Genomic DNA, 21,026 nt, shown 5'->3' on the forward strand with positions numbered 1-21,026 from the left:
CGGTGGGCTAAGCGTCTGCCTTCGGCTCAGGTCATGATCCCAGGGTCCGGTGATGGAGCCCCACAGGGCTCTTTGCTCATGGGGAGCCTGCTTCTCCCTCCCCCTCTCCCCTCCCCACAACTTGTGCTCGCTCTCTCAAATAAATAAATAAGATCTTAAAAAAATAAATAAAATGAAGTAAATGGGGCTTAGGGTAATTGGGCCCCACAGGCACTCTGTAAAGCTCTCCTCAACTTCCCATAAAACCTTCACAAAATCTACCTGTCAGTTGTTTTGGAGATGAATTAATGTCAGGGGCCCCAATAATGAATTGAAGGCAGCTCAGGAGGCCAGAACTGCCAACGGGGTTCAGATACTCCTGGATTACAGCAGGAAGTGGGGTCTGGGTTCCCAGGAAGGGAGGCAGCCGAGGGCTCAGGTAGCTGTGAAGGGAATGCTTTCCTGGGCCTGGAATGAGAGTAAGGGGAAGGCTCTGAGGGGAAGAACACTCTTATAAGAAAAACTGTAAAATGATGCAAAACTGACAGAAAGCCTCAAGCCTGGACAAGGGAAAAGATTTTCTGGGGGACAGGGCAGGGGAGGGGTGTAAGACATAAGTCACTAATTCTTCTCTTCCAGCCTATGTATCGATGAATTTGACCTATGTCACAAAACAGCTGCATCGATCATTTATCATCTCTCACTTGGGCTGGTAAGTCACTCCTGCTTCCAGCCTCTCCGACCCTTCAATGTGTTTTCCACACACAGTGACACTAGCATAATCTTTTAAAAGTCCAGCTCTCACGGTTTCGCTCCTATTGGAAGTCCTTCAAGGGACCCTCATCACCCATGCAGCAGAACTAGCCTAACCCCGGAGCAAGGCCCACTGCACCTCACAATCGGGCTCTGTCCATCTTTGCAGCTTCGTCGGTGGTCTCGTCCCCTGCATCCCTCACACTCCATCACACTGAACTATGCGCGGTTCCTCTAACACAGCTTGCTTTTTCACACCTCAGGGCCTTTGCATATGCTTCCCCCGCCCTCCTTTGCCTAAAGTGCTTTCTTTGGCTCAACTGCCAGCACCCAGAAGTCTTCTGTGACCTTCTCTTCCTGTACCGTGTGCTCACAGTACCCCTTTCACAGCTCTAGACGGGCACTCGCACCTCGTATCCTTACCACGATCCACATCTGTTTATGTGTCAGTAACTAAAGGATGGGACCAGACTGTATTCCTTGCAGCCCAGCAGCTAGCAAAGGGCCTAGCTCATTGCTGGCCTTCAGAAAATGTTCAGTAAATGACTGAACGCACAACTCAAAAAGACCCACACAATAGACACCCTTTGCAGAGATTGTCTAGATGACGAAGACCCCCTTTTCTCTGAGAAGTGCCCCCAGATGTCAGCTGGCCCAAAGGTGGACATCTGACCTGAGCTGGGCCAAATGGATTCCTTCTCAGGAAAGTGGCATTGTAAGAGAAGAAGTTTGTTTCTGGAACTACACCATGTAAACTTTAGAATGCAAACTTTCTGAAGCACGTATACTCGACCGTTAAAACTGTGCAGTAGAGAAAGTCACTCCTACAAGAAAGATGAAGCAGCCAGATAGAGGATTTCAGATGGCTTTCTGACAGGTCCAGTCCTCTCCTGAGATCGTAAGAGATTCCTATCCCCAGGCTTTGTAAGACACCCTGATTTTTTTTTTTAAGATTTTATTGATTTATTGGACAGAGAGAGACACAGCAAGAGAGGGAACACAAGCAGGGGGAGTGGGAAAGGGAGAAGCAGACTCCCCACTGAGCAGAGAGCCCAGCCCGATGTGGGGCTCGATCCCAGGACCCCGAGATTATGACCTGAGCCGATGGCAGACACTTAACGACTGAGCCACGCAGGCGCCCCGAGACACCCTGATTTCTAATAACCTGTCCCCTACTTTGTGTTTGGGCTTCACAACGTTTCTGTTCCTGACCACGTAAGCTAAACTTTGTCCTTGGCAGAGTGGCTTGGGGATTCTTTTCTTCAAAAAACCTTTATTTTAATACATACACCACACTTGGGCATAGATTAGACTGTAAATCAACATACATATGCAGAACTAGTAACATCATTTATGGGGCCCAATGCAAAAAGAAAACGTGAGAATCCTTTGTTCAAAAAGTACAGTGGAAAGTCCTAAAAGATAAAGCTTTTTCCTTTCCTCTGCAGTCTCTCTTTTGACTTGTCATGGTATTTATTAGCTATGTAATGGCTAAGTAAATAACAATTAAAATTGTAAATCATTAACATGAATTTTATCATATATCTTTATATTGTGGAAAAATCACCGAAATTATACAATCTGTATTTCTTGGCTTCTCTTGGAAGATGTCTCAAACTGGCCAAGGAGATGAGATTATGTCCCCCTAGGCACTGAGCTGTCTGATGGACTGGGATACTTTCCAGAGCAAGTACAGACCTTCATAAGGTCCTGAAGTTCCCAACCTGACACTCAGGCCCAGCAAGCTTGACAACTGCTGGGTCCTCCTTCCCACCAGCCCCCAGATCTATGTGCTATGCCCTGGCTGGGGTCAGGGAAATCAAGCCAAACAGCTCCCATTCCAGTAACTGGCTGACCCCACCCATAGCAGACAGGTGAATCTCAGGGTCTCTAAACCTCCACACCAGGGTGGGCTCAGTATGTGGTGGGCAAGAGACTCACCCTCACCAAGTCACTTGCTGAATGTGCTATGGAGCTGCCATTCTGGGACAGCAATGGCCGCCATTATGCCCAGCTCTAAGACTCTGCGGAGCACGCACACGTCCCCAACCCTCCCTGCACGCACACCCAGGCCTCAGCAAAGGCAGAAAGCAGCAATGTTGACTGGGTGAGGGAGGGGAAGGCTGGGTCTCAGGGCACCAGCAAGCTGGGAAGTGAGTGGCCAAGAACCCATCCCAGAGAGGAGGGTAGGCTTTGGTAGTTGGTACCATGCATGAGGCTCTAAGCACTGGCACATTCTTCAAAGTCCCATCAGTCTTCACTTATAAAACACATTTTCAAGATCAAAATAAGAATTTCAAGTCATTGGCCACACAGCATTAAACCCCAAGTGCTGGGCTCTTTTGCGCACGGAACCCTATGTGACTATTCTGGTCCCACACCCATGAAATTGGCCCTACACACACAAACAAGATCTTTAAACTTCATTAAATAACGTAAGTACAGAAAGCTGAAGCAAAAGAAGGGAAACACACTTCAGATAATATTAAAGAGTTTTAGAGCACTCAGACCTGCAAACCATTAGTATCATTCAGATCTCAACTGAAGGACAAGCTAAAGAGCAGACGTCCTTACTCCCTTCAACCGAGACTATTGAACTGACCAGAGATGCAGTATGTATGGATAAACCAGAATTAGACTGCTAAGCATTTTCAGGTTTTATTCCAAAATATAATGCCTTTAGCTATTCGAAGGATATCTCATGAAAGAAGATAGACTCCTATCAAAGCAACAGAGAAAAGGAAACATGACCAGTTTCCTTTGCCCTAATAACGTAAGCTTTTAATGGCTAAGCAATTCAACTTGAGCTTCCCTTGGCAGAGGCTTATATAAAAAACTTTCTGTTGGCATTGGCTCCAAACAAGGCCTTTCGTATTTCAGGCATCTTTTGTCGGGCTAAGAGATCCAGTCGACTTTCTAGGGTATTGGAAACCTTTATTCTCTGATCGCCACTGTAGACTTCCACACCTCCAGCTGCACTCGTAGCCAGGTGCACGTCTTGATCAACTTGGACTTCCACACATTTTTGGGAGACTATCATGTACTCGGGGACGGCTTTTTGCACTGCAGCCTCCACCAGGAGGATGTCCTGTGGCCTGCAGCGTATGATTACCATGGGCTCCAGCAGTCGGAGCAGACCCTGAAGCACTAATTTATCCAGAAGCCCCTGGTAGACTTCCGGGTCGGCCACAATCCTGCCAAGTCTCAGCTTGGCATCATTCAGCAACTCGGAGATGAGGTCATCTCGGGCTCTCAGGACTTTCAGCCTTGCCTGATTCCTCATGGTGGACATCTGGATTTTCTTCTGCTGTTCTATCTGCTTCTCCTTCTTCTCATAATACTCCATAATCTTCAGGCGTTGGGTTTGCACAAGGCGTCCTTTCTCGATGTTGAACTCTTCCTCAGACTTGGCATCTATTTCTTCTGCCTTCTCATTGGCTTCCTGCTCAATGAAAGCCATCATGTGCTTAATCTGCTTCTGCACATCGACATCACTCAGGGCCATGGTTGCTCCTGGAAAGGCGGGGGGGGGGGGGGGGAACTTGCAAGCCCTCTGGTTCCTTTGATTTAGGGCAGAGTTTCAGGAATGACTTCAGAGTTCCACTTCCTCAGCTATGAAGTGCAGAAGAGAAGGAAGGAGAGAGTCAGAGTCTATAAGGATGGATCATGGAGACCATCTATTCACTGCTCATTTCACAGATGAGGAAACTGAGGCCCAGAAAGGAAAAACAGCCTCTCCGAGGTCACACCCTATAAGAACAGAGATGTGAACCCGGGTTCCCAGAGGTCTACCTCTACTACACTCACCACTTTTCTGTCATTAAATAATCCAAAAAATTAGGGTAGACTTAGTCCAGAAGCTTTTTAGACAGTGATGGCTTAAGACTCATATAGCAAATTAAAGGGATGAAATGCCAAATTAATACAGAAATGGGAAGTATAGGCCCATAGGTTGGAGAAGTCAGGGGAGAAGTCTAAGAAACTCATGGTCAGACAAGATTCAATGGAGGAAGGCTGCCTGGAGGCAGAAGGGTTTCAAGATCCCTCAAATAATACAGAGGCAGAATCCCGGTAGACAGATGGTGGCATCTTGGAGGGAAGTGGGAAATGGGAGGGATTGAAGGTAGTCTTTTCATTGGAAGTGTTTTCCAAACCTAGATGTACATCTGAATCACCTAGGGAAACTTACAGAAATACAGATTTCTAGGCCCTACTACAGACTACTGAATCAGAATCTCTGCCAATAGGGTCTGAGAATCCATATGTTAAAAAGCCTTCCTGGGATGCTTAATGAGCTCAGGAAAATGATACATGAACAAAACAAGACTAGCAACAGCAGAGAGAGAAAATATTTTAAAAAGAGCCAAACAAAGTTTGGAGCTAAAGAATATAACTGTATTGAAAAATTCACTACAGGAGTTCAACAAGCTTAATTTGGAGAAGAATGAACCAGCAAATTCAAAGACACATCATTTGAAATTATCCAGCCAGAGATACACACTAAAAAAAAAAAAAAGTTAAGAAAGCCTAAGGGACATATGGGATATCATGAAGTGAATCAATATACGCAATACGCGCATTCCAGTGACAGAAAGCTTATTTGAAGAAATAAAGGCCAAACACTCCCCAAGTCTGAGGAAGGAAATGGACATCCAGGTTCACAAGGAAAATAAGACAAGAATCAAGTCATGTCACTAAGACCAGTCAACAAAATACAAAGTAAGACAGCAAGAGATGAAGAGGGGCAAAAAAGCTACAAGACATACAGAAAACAATTAACAAAATGGCAATAGCACGTTCTTCCCTATCACTAATTACTTTAAATGTAAATGGATTAAACTCCCTAGAGTGGCTGAATACATACACTTTTTTAAAAAGACTCAAATATATGCTGTCTACAAGATACTCACTTTAGATTTAAGGACACACATAGGCTGAAAGTGAAAGAATGGAAAAAGATACTCTGTGCAAATGGTAACCGAAAGGGAGCAGGAGTTGCCATACTTATGTCATTCAAAGTAGACATTAAGTCAAAAACTGTCACAAGGGAAAAGACATAATGATGAAAGGCCAATTCACCAGGAAGATATAATAATTATAAATATATATATATGCACCCAATATCAGAGCACCCAAATATATGAAGCAAACATCAGAAGTGAAGGGAGAATAGACAGCAATGCAATAATATTAGGAGATTTTAATATCCCATTTCAATAATGGATAGAATATCCAGACAGAAGATCAATGAGGAAACATAGCTGCTTGAACAAAAATATAGACCAAATGGACCTAACAGACATATAGACATATCCAGAACAGTCCACCCAACAGCAGCAGAATACACATTCTTCTCAAACCCACATGGAACATTTTCCAGCAGTGGTCACATTAGGTCATAAAACAAGTCTTAACAAATTTAAGAAGATTGAAATCATACCAAGTATCTTTTCTGACCACAATGGAATGAAACTGGAAATCAATAGCAGAAGGAAAACTGGAAAATTTACAAATATGTGGAAATTAAACAACACCCTATTGAATAACCAATGGGACAAAGAAGAAATCAAAAGAGAAATTAGAAAATATCTTGGGCCAAACAAAAATGAAAATACAACATATCAAAATTTATAGTATGCAGCGGGGCGCCTGGGTGGCACAGCGGTTAAAGCGTCTGCCTTTGGCTCAGGGCGTGATCTTGGCGTTATGGGATCGAGCCCCACATCAGGCTCCTCCGCTATGAGCCTGCTTCTTCCTCTCCCACTCCCCCTGCTTGTGTTCCCTCTCTCGCTGGCTGTCTCTCTCTGTCGAATAAATAAATAAACTCTAGAAAAAAAAAAAACTTATAGTATGCAGCAAAAGCAGTACTAAGAGGGAAGTTTATAGCAGCCAATGCCTACATTAAAAAAGGAAGAAAGATCTCAAACAATCTAACTCTATACCTCAAATGATCTAGAAAAAGAAGAGCAAACTAAGACCAGAATTAGCAAAATAAAGGAAATAATAAAGATTGGGGGACGCCTGGGTGGCTCAGTCAGATGAGTGTCTGACTCTTGATTTCGGCTTGGGTCATGATCTCTGAGATGTGGGATTGAGCCCTGAATCAGACTCTACACTGGGCATGGAGCCTGCTTGGGATTCTCTCTCTCCCTCTTCCTCTCCCCCTCCCCCACTCACTCGATCTAAACAAACAAACAAAAAATTTTAAAAATAAAGATTAGAGCAGAAATAAATGAAACAACGGGGGAAAAAGCAATAAAACAAAAAGTTGGTTTTTGAAAAGAAAAAAAATAGGCAAACCTTTAGCTAGACAAAAAAAAAAAGACTCAAAATCAATGAAAAATGAGTACTACTACAGCCACAAAAATAAAAAAAAAGGATTATAAAAGACTACCATAAACAGTTACACACTAACAAATTGAACAATCCAGAAGAAATAAATTCCTAGAAACATACAACCCACCAACACTGAATTACAAAGAAACTGAAATTCTGAACATATCTATAACTAGTGAGGAGATCAAATCAGTAATCAAAAGCTTCTCAACAGACAAAAGCCCAGGACCAGATGGCTTCATTAGAGAATTCTACCAAAAATTTAAAGATTAATGCTAATCTTTCAAAAATGCTTCCAAAAAATTGAAGAATGAGAAACACTTCCAAAGTCATTTCATGAGGTTGGCATTACCCTGATACCAAAGTCAAAGACACTGCAAGAAAAGGTGACCACAGGCCAATATTTCTAATGAACATAGGTGTAAAATCCTCAACAAATACTAGCAGACCCAATTCAACAGCAGCGCATAGAAAGATTCATACACCATAACCAAGTGGTATTTATGCCTGTGATGCAAGGATGGTTCAACATACAAAAATCAATCAGTGTGATACACCATATTAACAGAACGAAGGATCAAATCATATGGTCATTTCAATATATGCAGAAAAGCCTTTAACAGAATTCAACATCCTTTCATGATAAAAACACTAGGAAGAGAAGGAAATTACCTCAATATAAGACAGGCCATATATGAAGAGTCCACAGCTAACATCATACTCAACAGTGAAAAACCTGAAAGATCTAAGTCTTTCCTCTAAGATCAGGAACAAAACAATGATGCCCACTCTTGCCACTTTTATTCAACATATTATTGGAAGTCTTAGCTATAGCAGTTAGGTAAGAGAAAGAAATAAAAGGTTTCCAAATCAGAAAAAAGAAGTAAAATTATCTCACATCTTACATCTTATATCTAGAAAACCCTAATGACTCTACAAAAAAAAAAAAAAAAAAAAAAAAAACCCAATTGGAACTAACTAAAAAATTCAGCAAGTTTGCAAGATATGAAATCAACATACAAAAATCAATTGTGGGGCGCCTGGGTGGCACAGCGGTTAAGCGTCTGCCTTCGGCTCAGGGGGTGATCCCGGCGTTATGGGATCGAGCCCCACGTCAGGCTCTTCCGCTATGAGCCTGCTTCTTCCTCTCCCACTCCCCCTGCTTGTGTTCCCTCTCTCGCTGTCTCTATCTCTGTCGAATAAATAAATAAAAAAATCTTAAAAAAAAAATCAATTGTGTTTCTGACTAACAATGAGTAATGCAAAAAGGAAATTAAGGAAACAATCTTATTCGATATAATACTAAGTGAAATAAGTCAGTCAGAGAAAGACAAATACCATATATTTCATTCATATGTAGACTTTAAGAAAAAAACAATAAACAAAGATAAAAAGAGACCAAAACAAAAAACAAACAAAAAAAACCCAGACTCTTAAATTCAGAGAACAAAGTGGTTGTTGTTAGAGGAGAGGTTGGTGGGGGGGATGGGTGAAATAGATAAAGGGGATTGAGAGTAATGAGCACTGAGAAATGTATAGAATTGTTGAATCATTATATTGTACACCTGAAATTAATATAACACTGTGTTAATTATACTTGAAGAAAAAAATTGAGTTCATAATGTACGTAAAGTGCTTAGAACAATGCCTTGGCACATGGTAAGCGCTGTTATTATTTGTATTACTAAGAAAAGAAAAGAAAGAAAAGAAAATCTCATTTATAATATCATCAAAAAGAACAAAATACTAGGAATAAACTTAAACAAGGATACTAAATGCTTATACACTACAAACTACAAAACACTGCTGCAGGAGACTAAATAAGATGCAAATAAATGGAAAGACATCCTATGTTCATAGATTAGAAGACTTAATGTCGAGATATTCGTACTAACCAATGCGATCTAAAAATTCAATGCAATCTCTATCAAAGTCCCAACGGCATTTTTTGAAGAAATAGAAAAACCAATTCTAAAATTCATATGGAACCACAAAGGACCCTGAATAGCCAAAATAACCTTGAAAGAGAACAAAGCCAAAGGCCTCGCACTCATGACTTCAAAACATATTACAAACCTACGGTAATTAAAATAGTACGGTACTGGCATAAAGACAGAAATATAGACCAATGGAGCAGAATAGAGCTAGAAATAAACCCACACATATGTCATAACGTGATCTTTGACAAAGGGGCCAAGACTACACAATGGGGAAAGGACAGTCTTTTCAACAAATAGTGCTGGAGAAACTGGATATCTGCAAGCAAAAGAATAAAATTGGATCTTTATCTTACACCATACACAAAAATCAACTCAAAATGGATTAAAGGCTTACACATAAGACCTGAAACCCATAAAACTCCCAGAATAAAACATAGGGTAAAATCTTCATAATATTGGTCTTGGCAATGATTTCTTGGCATGACACCAAGCCCAGGCAATAAAAGCAAAATAGACAAACGGGGCCACATACAGACTCAAAATCTGCACTACAAAGAAAACAATACAGTGCTGAAGCAACCTACAGAATGGGGAGAAAATATTTGCAAACCATATATCTGATAAGGGGTTAATGTCTAAAATACACAAGAAACTCCTCTAACTCAACAGCAAAGAAAAAAAAAATTTACTGGGCAAAAGATTAGACATTTCTCCAAGGAAGACATACAAATGCCCGGAGAGTATGTGAAAAAATGCTTAACATCACTAACATGAGGGACCTGCAAATAAAAGCCAAAATGAGATATTACCTTACACCTATTAGGATGGCCATTGTCAAAAAACAAAAAACAACGACGACAACAACAACAAAAAACAAGGGTTGGCAAGGATGTGGAGAGATTGCTGGGAATGTAAAATGGTGTCGCAGCTATGGAAAATAGCACAGATTCCTCAAACAATTAAAAATAGGACTACTTAATGATCCAGCTATCCCACCTCCGGGTATTTATCCAGAAGAATTAAAATCAGGATCTTGAAGCGATATTAGCACTTTCATGTTCACCATAACACTATTCACAATAGCCAAGATATGGAAACAATCTTAATATGCTTCCATCGCTAATGAATGGATAAAGAACATGTGGTATATACATAGAATGGAATATTATTCAACCTTTAAAAAAAAAAAGAAAATCCTATGGTATATTGCAACATGGATGAATCTTGAGGATATTATGCTAAATGAAATAAGTCATTCGCAGAAAGACAAATACTGCGTAATTCTATTTGCATGAGGTGTCTGAAGTAGTCAAACTCAGAAGCAGAAAGTAGAATGGTGGTTGTCCCAGCCTGGGGATGGGGAAAATGCACAATTGCTGTTTAATGGGTATAGAGTTTCAGTCATGCACATCTAGAGATCGGTCCTGTAACAATGCGGAAACAGTTAACAATATTGTACTATACATTTAAAAATTTGTTAAGAGGGTAGATCTCGTGTTACATATTTTTTTTAAGCACAATTAAAAAAAAAAAAGATAGAATGCCCAGAAAGATGCACTACTCACCAAATTTGGTGGTAAAACAACCCAGCATTTGTGATAAAGACCAAGATTTGGGGTTTGAAGTCTTACAAAGTGTCCCATTGTTTTAGGATGTAATTTTTTTTAAAAAAACTGTAATTTTATAAACAGAGCCCAACATTCTCTGCTCCTAAATAAGACAATTAAATGGGTTGGGGTTTTGGGGGGTTTTTTTGTTTTGTTTTTTAAGTCTTCCTGGGTAACCCTGCTTGGTCACCCGCTTGGGAGCCACTACGAACGGAAGTCACGGAAGTCGAGAGAGTGGGAGATACAGGAAGCCCCAGGTTATGTTGCAGAGGAAGAAATGTACCCGACGAACCCTTACCCAGTGTCCTGCCAAGGGTCAGCCTTCGCTCTGGCGCCGGGAGTCTGCGCACGGAATGTGGAACTTGGAACACACACCGGAGCCTGGCACTGTGGCCGCCTTCTCTGCAGAGCACCCTCGCCGTCTGACCGGGCGACTCAAATCCACAGAGCCAGGCTGTCACTGGGGAAGGCTGGCCAAGCCTGCCAAAAGGAGGCCAAGAGGGATTTCCTTGGCACACAGGCCAGGCTGGGGGCTACCCTTGCATACTCGGAATCTCAATGGAGTTGGCACAAGGCGGGCTTCAGCTCTGGGGTGGGCTCCCTTTCTCCAAGCTCTCAGAAACAGATCTGTGTGTGAACCCAGGCAGCCAGCTTGTTAATTGACTAATGAAAAATACAGCTGTCATGTTGGCAGATCATGACCTTCTCTCCGTGTATGTGGGTCGCTCGGGAAGCCAAATTCAAAGGTTGTTTCATAAGAAACCAGAGCAAGCGAAATTTGCCAGATGCTCTTGAAGAGGGCCACGCCCACCACAGGGGCCGCTGGGCTCTGGTCTGGTTGGTGAGGAAGAGCCTGCTTCCCAAGACCAGACAGGGCTTACGTGGGCATCACCGGCTTCCACGGCATGGGTGCTGGGGTCGGACTTCTGGAATTCAGATCCTACTTCTGCATTGGCCATCTCCATGACTTTGGGAAAGCAGCTCACACCTCCAAGCCTCAGCGCTCTTGTCTGGTAGAAATACCAATAGCACCCACATGGTAGGATCACCGGGAGGATCAGATGGAAGCGGCGAAGGCTCAGCACCGTGCCAGCTGCAGCGTGGTTCTCGTTCGTACTGCTATTATTACCAGCTCTTCTCTGCCTTAGGCTTCATGCCCGTCACAGTTACTCTTTGTGTGTAGAGAGTACTTATGACTGATTGGATTTCCAGTCCCAAAGTAAGTGGAAACACACCCGAGCCTTGCCTCCTGGTATGAAGCCTGCCTGGAGCTTGGGAGCTTCCCAACACTCTGTTGGCCCCCTTACCCACGGTCTCAGGGCACTAGCCACATCCTTGGCGATGGTGGGCGAAGTCCGGAATTCCAGGGCGCTTGGGCAGGGGGTGGGGTGTGAAGTCATCTCAGACTGGCCCCCAGGACCGTCCTGGAACCTGCTCCCCTGTGTTCCCACCTCCTCCTGCGCTCCCACCTCGAAACAGCTCGTCAGCGCTGGCCTGACAGCAGCTGCAGGGTGGGGCCGGGCCGAAAGTCTGGGATTGAGCAAGTGTGTCTGCAGGAATACGGTGCCGTGTAACGCGTCTGGCAGATAGAACTTCCAGTCTGTCTGGGATGGGGATTATGAGCCCACATGGGCCTGTGGCTTGAGCAAAAGAACAAAACAAACCAAGCACTGTTAACCGTACGTGCCTGCCCTCGTGAAGGACACAGACCCCTCCTCGCCCATGAGGCAGGCTCACACTGGAATGGCCTGCACCTGGCCCACCCTTGGGGCTGGAGGCTGCATCCCGGGCTCTCTAAGCCAGGCCTGAGCTCTCGAACTATCTAGCACCAAGGCCTCTTCATTGTCCGCCCCACCCCCACCCCAACACATCAGGCTCAGTCCACCTAACAGCTTTTTTGGATCAGGGCATTCTCTTGGCTAAAAAGCCCTCCTCTCCTTATCTCCGTTTAACGAAATCCCACCTGTATCTTCAAGGCCCAGTTTGAGCCCCACCACCTCCTTGACCTCTGGACTCCTCAAAATAATGCCAGCATGGCCTATTTTCCAGATAGAATTCTAGAGCTGGACTCAGTGTCTTTTGTTGCCCCAGTTATTTTGTTTCCTCTAGGAAATTCCTTGAGGACAAGACGCTCCTTCTGTGGCAGGGGTTGCGTGGAGGTAGGAACTTGTTAAACATGCATTGATTGGATTAAGGGCTTAGGAATGGAGCCAGCAGCTGGAGGGGGGAGAATTTCCTTCTTTTTTTTTTTCTTTTGTCTTTTTTATTGTGAAATGTAACACACATTCAAAAAAGCATATCAAATGTAAATGGATGGCTTAATGAATTCTTAAGAGGCAAATATCCTGTAACCATCACCCAGGTCAAGCCATAGAACCTTGCTCACACCCCAGAAATCCCTCCTCATGACCTTGGGGAAGGAAACATTTTCAAACTGCTGACTTGGCATCCATGGGCATAGGAGGGGTCCTTAGAGGAAGTGTGCGCTTGGAAATCTCCCTTCTCTGGCCTTCACCTCTGTTGGCCCGTGTGTTACCCTGTGAAGTGCAGTGTCCCCAGCACCATGACGGGGGGGGGGGGGGGGGTCTCTGGTGGGCAAACCGTGTCTGTCAGGCTGGAGCCGTGCCCAGACCCTGGAGCAACTGTTCTTCATTCCAGCTGGGGTTTGTAAGCAAGTCTGAGGGCAGACATGTTTGGGTGTGGGCTCCCTACCCCAGCCAAAACAGAGGAAGTGCCAAACGTGGGCCTCCAGACACGCAGAGATGACAGAGTGAGGGAGGAAAGGGGCTTTCCAGAGCTTGGAGCACAGGGTAACTTGCAGAGCCCAGGAAGTGGGTGAGGAAATTAAGAAGAATAATGACTCCTTTGGGGGAATTTCAAATACTAAATATGTGGGAAGGGTGCATCCCCTTTTTTTTCTTTCAGCAAATATGTGTTGAACACTTATTATGTGCCAGGTGCTGGAGATCGAGAACAAGGCAGACGCCAGCCTTGTCTCCCAAGCCCACGATGTAATGGGGAAAAGGAACGGGTAAGCAGGTCCTCACATTACAGTCTGGTGTGTTAGGAACCAGCAGTTGCCAGGAAATTAAGTGAATGAAGGGATGTAATCCCTAAGCCCCCTTCCAAGCTCATGGTACACTCTCTATAATGTATCACCCTTCAGACAGGTAAACTGGGTGGTGGGTGGTTTGAGACATACCATCAGTGACAACAGACACCTCACTGTGGAGGCAGGTGCCCTGGAAAAGGTAGCGGGTTAGTAGTATTCATTAAGGCGAATTTATCCATATAGTCAAAAATTGCTCAAGTCTGCATGGACATCCAATTCTAAGCAATGCCTTCGAGTTTCCAGAGAGGATCTGGCTCAGAAAAGTAGAGAGGTGCCTGGCACCCAAATGGGTTGGGATGTCAGCCAGGAAAGGACACAGGCTGCAGGCTTCAGCCGAAGGAGCAGTCCGGAGAGCAAGGGCTCATCCAGGAGGGAGGGGTCAAGACGGGCACCAAGGTGGACCGTTTCAATGGGCAGGAAGAGTGAGATGGTCCAGAGAGGCACAATGCTGTGGGCAAAGGCACGATGGTGAGGATGTGCAGGAAGACTGGTTTGGGCAGCAGCAGACAGGCCCACAGTGGCAGTGGGAGCGAGCGATGTCCGGAAAGAAGGTGCGAATTCAGCTGGGGGTGGTTTGAAATGTCCACGACTGAGAGCTGGAGCTCCGGGTAAAGGAGACTCATCAAAGGCTTCCGAGCAGGGCTGCAACTTGGCCAAACCTAGATTTAGGAAGCTTCGCCTTGTGGTGGCAGAGGCAGGACAGTCTAGCTGTAAGCCAAACACCGGGTTGAGACTGCACGGGTGAGTACCTAGACAAGAACACAGGAAGGGAGGTTTGGGATGGAAGGACACGTGGTCGAAGAGCCGGCAGCTTTGATGACGCAGGGGCTGGCCCTGGTGGCACCTGCTACAGCTCTGTGCATGGGGCCCAGCCGCTCAGCTCGGGATGAAGATGTGGGAAAGCGGCCCTTCTGCCTGCTGCTCCCTCTGAAGCAAGCTGGGGGGAAAGAAAGCAATAGCCAGAGAGTTCATTTCATCCAAAAATAAAAGGAGACACCCAGAGGGAAAATCAGAAGAGGCCGTAAAGCTTTATCTCTGCTTCAGTGGCTAAGGAGTGATGGGCCACATGCAGTTTTATGCCAGGAACTCCATCCCAGTGGCAAAGCAGGTTTTGGTTGGGGCCAGAGAAAGCGAATGCCAACAGGAACCAGGCAGGTAATATGAACGCGAGAACCGGGCAGGGTCAGAAACGTTCCTCCCCAAATACTTTCCATTATGAATTCACAGCTTAATTCCTCCTTTTCAAACATCTGCAGGAAGCCTTCTTCAAAGCAGCCAGCTTCTCCAAGAGTAATCTGCTTCAAAGCTGCATAGCTAAAAGATTTTCAGCGAGGGCTTCCCCCCAAAAGAGAGGCCCTTCCATTCCATCCCTGACTAAAGGGTCCCGGTCATCCTTCCTTCCTAGAACCGCACTCCTTGAGCTGCCTGTGGGGAGATTTGCACAGGACAGCAGTGTTTGCCCCAGAAAGTCTCCCGAGGGCCTGGGGGTGAGTATGAGGTTAGCAGGAAGCCCATGGGCACAAGCACTTGGAGGGAGCTAGCTGGCCAAGTCTCCAGTCTGTGAGCTATGGTCAGGGACAGTCTCGAGAGAGTGCAGGAGCTCTGCTTGCTCAGAAACACACAGGAACAATGTTTGCTACCAGTCCTCAGCTCAGGGGACACATTCAGACAGCAAGCGCTGCTTCAATATTGATTTAAGTCTCACTGTCACAGGTCCTGCCTGGCCTCAGCTCAGCTGTGAGACATAGCTCAAGCCCTGACCCAGGGAGGCTGTGGCTCGCAAGGAGGAGAATGTATCCATGCAACTCTGTCCCTCACCATGCACAGAGACTTCCACGATGACCCTGTTGGAGAAAGTACTATTTCTGGTCACCTCCCCCCCCATACTCGTCTTACCCCTTCCCACAGAGTCCAGTACACAGCAGTAGATTGGCAATAATTATTTGTTGGACCCATAGATGAATGATGGGTGATGAGGACATTGTCTCCCCCAGAGATTGTCACAACCACAGGATTTGCAACCGTCTTTCAGACAAAAGAGAGAGGCATGTGGAGTTGGGAAGAGGGTCTGCAGTGGCCTGCCCCAGATGGACACCTCCTTGTGTCCTGTCCACATTCCTGGAACAGAAAAGCTCAATAAGAACTTTTAAAATGTAATTGTTTAAATGAGTTTGCCCAGGGTCCTCTGGTTGAGTTTATTCTACTCAGATTGGTGACTGGAAGGCCCAGGCAGGCTCCCACAATCCTAACCCATCCTCTCATCAGAGATGACACTCAGTATAATTAAGACCAACCAGAATGATCCTGCCTCAGTTGGAACAGGATCTTGAAAGACCTCTGCTCTGCCAGACATGAACTCTTTAGATGTTGAATCAGGAGGTCAGAAGAAGCCAGGAAAAGGCCTGGAGTGACGGGGGTGGGGGGAGCATTTACCAACCAACATGCATTATTTCAGGATTTTACAACCTGTTGGGCCAACAGGGTGGAAGGTGAGTCCTGCCCCTGTGGAATCTACTGGAAATTCCCACCCTTCACTGAAGGGCTCAGGAGCCCATAATTTAGGACACAGCTACTGTGTTGCATGTTCTGTTTCATTTCCTCAGTTTTTTAGTCTCTGTGCTTCTGTCTGCATCATTTCTAGTGCTGTGTCTTCAGTGTGACAGGTACTTTCCTCTACAATGTCCCATCTGCTGTAAGCCCAGCTGGTGAAATTTTCATTTCAGGTATTGTACTCTTCAACTCTAGAAGCTCAATTTGGTTCTCTCTCTATCTTCCGTTCCTTTCCTCCCCATGTTCACATTTTCCTTTAAGTCCTTGTATATAATAATGCCTCTTTAAGTCCTCATCTGCTAATTTCACCCTTTCTGTCATTTCTAGGTTTGTTTTTATTGACTCATTAGTTTCCTGATTACATTTCCCTAGTCTTTTACATGTCTGGTAATTCTTGACATTCTGAATTTTGTGTTGTTGAATGTCTGTATTTTGTTATTGTCCTTTAAAGAGTCAAGAAATTTGTTTCAGCCAACAGTCATGGTCACAGTGGGTGAACTTAGTTTTTATGAGGCTTATTTATAAACTTTGTTGAGGGGACATCGAGACGTACTTTTATTCTCGGGCTAATTTAGCCCTTCTACTCATAGATAACTTTTCTGAAGTTTCTCTGAATTTTCTGGACATTCAACAAGGTCTCTCCACGTTGGCTGGTTGAAAGTCAAACACGTCCCAGCCATGTATGAGTCCAGGAAACTGGCCCTTGCTCCCTGGCAGTCCCTTTGCTAACATTGAGGGGTTTCACTGTATGTGTGTGAGTATTAGCAACACTCTCAGGAGGATAGTTCTGGAGTCTTTGTTGCTGTCCTAGTCTCTCCTCTCTGATACTCTGCCTTGAAAAGTCTTCTCAGTTATCTCCTCAACTCAGGAAGACTGCTATGGTCTTTAGCTTCCCCCTCACTGGCTGCAGTTCAAAAAGTGCTTCCACCAGGAAAGGCTGTAGGGTGACACAGAGCTTGTCCCATTGGCTCGTTTCCTTCAGGAATCACATTCCTGTGCTACATGCTGTCCAATATCTGAAAACAGTGATATCATGTATTTTGTGCAATTTTCCAGGGGCTTATATTCAGAAGGTATTACAGGCAGAATGTGTCCCCTCACCTCCAATGCCTAAGTGATGGTGTTAAGAGGTGGGGCTTTAGGAAGTGACTAGTCATGAGGGCTCTGCCTCATGAATGGGATTAGAGCCCTTATAAAAGAGGCCCAGCAGAGCTCCCTTGCCCCTTCCTCCCTGTGAGGATGCAATAAGAAGTCCGCAACCCAGAAGAGGGCCCTCACCCAACCGTGCTGGTAAACGGATCCCAAACTCCCAGCCCCTAGAACTGTGAGAATTAAGTTTCTGTTGCTAACAACCCACTCGGTCCATGGTGTTCTGATAGAACAGCCTGAACAGACTAAGACAAAAGGCAGTCTGGTACCAGTGACTCGGGTCTGGTAGAAACGGGAATCTCCACTCCCTCCACATGAAGCGCGTTCCATACCATGATGTGCTCTTCCAGCCCCTTCTCAAGAGGCTGGTTTGCAAGGAACAGAAGCTGTCTGTGGCTGACTGAACAGACAAGAAAGCTCAAAGGATCATGGTAGCTCACAGGATCGCGGAAGGGCCAGAGAAGCTGCTCAAGACTGACTTCATAGGAACCATGCCTGACACACGCCTCAGAAACTGTTCTGATGAGAAAACCACTCCTGGTACCATTGCTGCCACCGAACTCTGACAATCAGTGTGTACAGCTGTCACTTCTACACCAGGAACTTAAATATACCACAGGCACCACCACTCCGCCTACCCTTAGCTGCCACTTCCTGTCAGGAACTCGACTGTGTGCCCACCGCTAAAGCTGCAATCCCCACACAGAGTGTGCCCTGTATTTAACTCTCATTGCACCAGCTCTAGAGTCTGACAAGGAAAGCAAGAGTCTGTAATTTTCAGCCTCCATAAGGGATGATCTTTTCTTCCCACCAAGACTCATGAAGTGGAAGATTCCCCCCAATTCAAAATGTCACCGTGATGTGGAGGGGCTAAACCATCCACTGTGGAGGAACTACCCTTAGTGAGTCTCGGATGGCTTTCTGGCACTCTTAGCACTGAAGCATGGAATAAAATCACTGATTTCGTTTCTGGAAGAGAGATCTGTCATCCAGTCACCTTTGGAGCTTATGAGAGGAGGTCACTCCCAGATCATATGCATATTCCATACCAACAACCTCCAGGGAAGCATCCTTTTCTATAGTTCAGCAATTGGTAGCAACACCATCAGCTATAATGACTGGTCCTCTGACCTCAGGTGCAGAAGAAGACAAGAATTAAGATGGCAAAATATTATTAATGGTTCTTGAGCCAAAAATTCTGAGAGGCTGGGACATACTTCTGAGTTTTTGGTGTGTAATGAACTGGAAAAAAGGAATCTAGCTGTATTCTAGAAGTATAACGAGAAATGAAAACCAAGTGAGCCAATCTTATTGGATTTCTTTATTGTTCTGATCATTAAGGACCATTGACCTTTAACAAATGCTGCAAAATTTGATCCATTACTAACACCTTAGCTAAAAAAAAAAAAACTGTGCAAGTTACATCATGTTGGAGTCCTAAGAAAAAAGGATGCTGACAGGAGGTTTTAGGGGTGGAAAGGAAAAGAGGAATGGGTATAGCATATGGCATGATTCTATGAAGGTGGGCCAGGTGGAGTCTGGGAAGCAGGAGAGCCCTAGAGAGAGAAGAGGCTCTAGTCTGAAAATAGGGGACATGTGTGGAGGAAAGAAGCACAACAGAAGACAAGAACGGCCCAGGTAAAATGATGATAACCATTCTACCTCCTTACCAATAATTCTAAGAAAGAGTTTCAGAGGGTGGAGAAGAGTACTTAACTAAAGTCCAAGAATTATGGGCTCAGAGTGAGCACAGATTTATGTACTGACAAACCAACTCACTGAAATTTGGAACAAATCATGGATTTGACTTGGATCCTTCTCACTTCCGCCTTCCCTTGAATTTTGCTTCTCCTAAAGTTCTTTATTTCTAGTACAGCTTGGGGAGACCTAGGAACCTTGGCGTGTAATAATCCTGATAGAATGGAATTGCCAGTTGCCCCCTCAGCGCACATCCCCCGCATACCTGCCACTCACTGTGGGGGAGCCCACAGAATCTGAATGGGAGCAAAACTTGGGACTTGGGTTGGCCCCAATAGGCCCGATCAGGGGAGTCCCAACCGCTTGTCACAGCGATGGTTCCAGGGATGGGCCATAGCCCCGGTGTAAGGCAACAACCATCTGACATCCTGCTGGCCACCATGACTGGTTCAGGGATGAACTAAGCTGATCTGATCAGAAGAAATCCAAACTTTTGTGCAACGAGTGAGTCAACAGATGCTCTCTCTCCTCCTGGGCAGTGTGGTGTAAAAATAGAGCCAGAGTTTTGATCAAGCCGCGCCTGAAGCTCGAGTGACTTCTGGATGTTTCGACTTAAAAAGTCCATATGCTTCCTTTGCTGGTGAAGCCGTTTGGGTTGACTTTTCCATTTCTTGCAACCCAGACCATCCTAGCCTAGAAACCAAATGATCTATTGGAATCCATTTTTCCATTTCTGGGGTAGGTGGGAGGGGACACAAACAAAATGACTAAAAAATGAATATATTGTAGAGCCTTACTGTCCTTCTGGAGTTCTAAGCTTGGTTTAGGCAGTTGGTTGCATGGTTAGGAATAGGAGCTGGGAAAGGCTTGACGAGTGAGCCAGAAGCTCAATGAAGGGAGAGAGAACATAAAAACAGGAGATTAAAGAGCAAAACAGAGGGAGAAGGTCAAGGCAAACATAACACAGAAGCCTCAGAGTTAGCCTCCCCTTCCTCATGCTGTGTTCCCAAGCCCAGTGGATCCTGTCATCCACATAGCCCTGATCCCCAGGGCCTCCTCTTCACTTCCACAGCGATGCTCGGTTCAGACCTTCATGACCTCTCTCCTTCTCATGCTCTCTGCATTCACTCTCATGCCCTCCAAATTTATCTTCTACACCACCACCAGAGTGATCTTCTCAAAGGAGAGCTCTAAACTTGTCATTTTCCTGTTGAAAAACTTTTGATGCCTCCCTCCTGTGGAACGTGGGAAATAGCTGAGCTTTGAAGACAGATCATTTTGAAATCTATCTCTGCCACTTACCAGCTGTGTGACTTTGGGCAAATTTCTTCATTTCTCTGCACATCACCGATCTCAACTATAGGCAAGGTTCCTTTGGTTACCAGTGACAGAAAACAACCCCGTGCTCATTAGGCAAAAGGGGAAGAGAAACTCTTTAACTCCAGTGACCAACTGAAGAACAATAGTACAACGGAGTCCCAGGGAAAACTAGAAGCAGAACTCACAAATAGCCTGTATTGTCTCTGCCCTTTTTTGGGGGTGGGGGTGGTGAGGGAGGCTTGTATTTCCATTTTTGCTTCTGTCTGCATTTCACCTTTATTTTCTTGGATTGGTTATTTCATGAATCGCTGAAACATGAAACATGAACGACCAACAGCTTCCAGGCTCACATCTTCTAGTTTAGTTAGCAAAACAGGGGAGACTCCTGTTTTGAATCCCAAATTCAAACCTTTCAGAAGGGTTCTGACTGTCCTGTCTTGGATCAGGCATCCACCCAGGGCTAATGAGCGGGGGTCGGGGCAGGATGTGTAAGAAGATAGCCCCTTCTGTTTAAACCACATGATCACAGAGAATGAATGAGAGAGAACATTTAGCAGAAGCAAATGGTCTGTTCTGGATGGA

General features: G+C 45.0%; 1 protein-coding gene across 1 annotated transcript; it reads right to left on the minus strand.

Annotated features, from left to right (window-relative positions):
- Positions 1 to 3,556: 3,556 nt before the first annotated feature.
- ATP6V1E2 (ATPase H+ transporting V1 subunit E2) lies at positions 3,557 to 4,237 on the minus strand. Its single transcript, XM_045788385.2, has one exon. The coding sequence runs from the start codon at positions 4,235 to 4,237 to the stop codon at positions 3,557 to 3,559; it is 681 nt and encodes a 226-aa protein (XP_045644341.2).
- Between the last annotated feature and the right edge of the window lie 16,789 nt (positions 4,238 to 21,026).

The sequence above is a fragment of the Ursus americanus genome, chromosome 7, assembly GCF_024610735.1.
Source record: "Ursus americanus isolate L20-20 chromosome 7, mUrsAme1.1.p, whole genome shotgun sequence".
NCBI lineage: Eukaryota > Metazoa > Chordata > Mammalia > Carnivora > Ursidae > Ursus > Ursus americanus.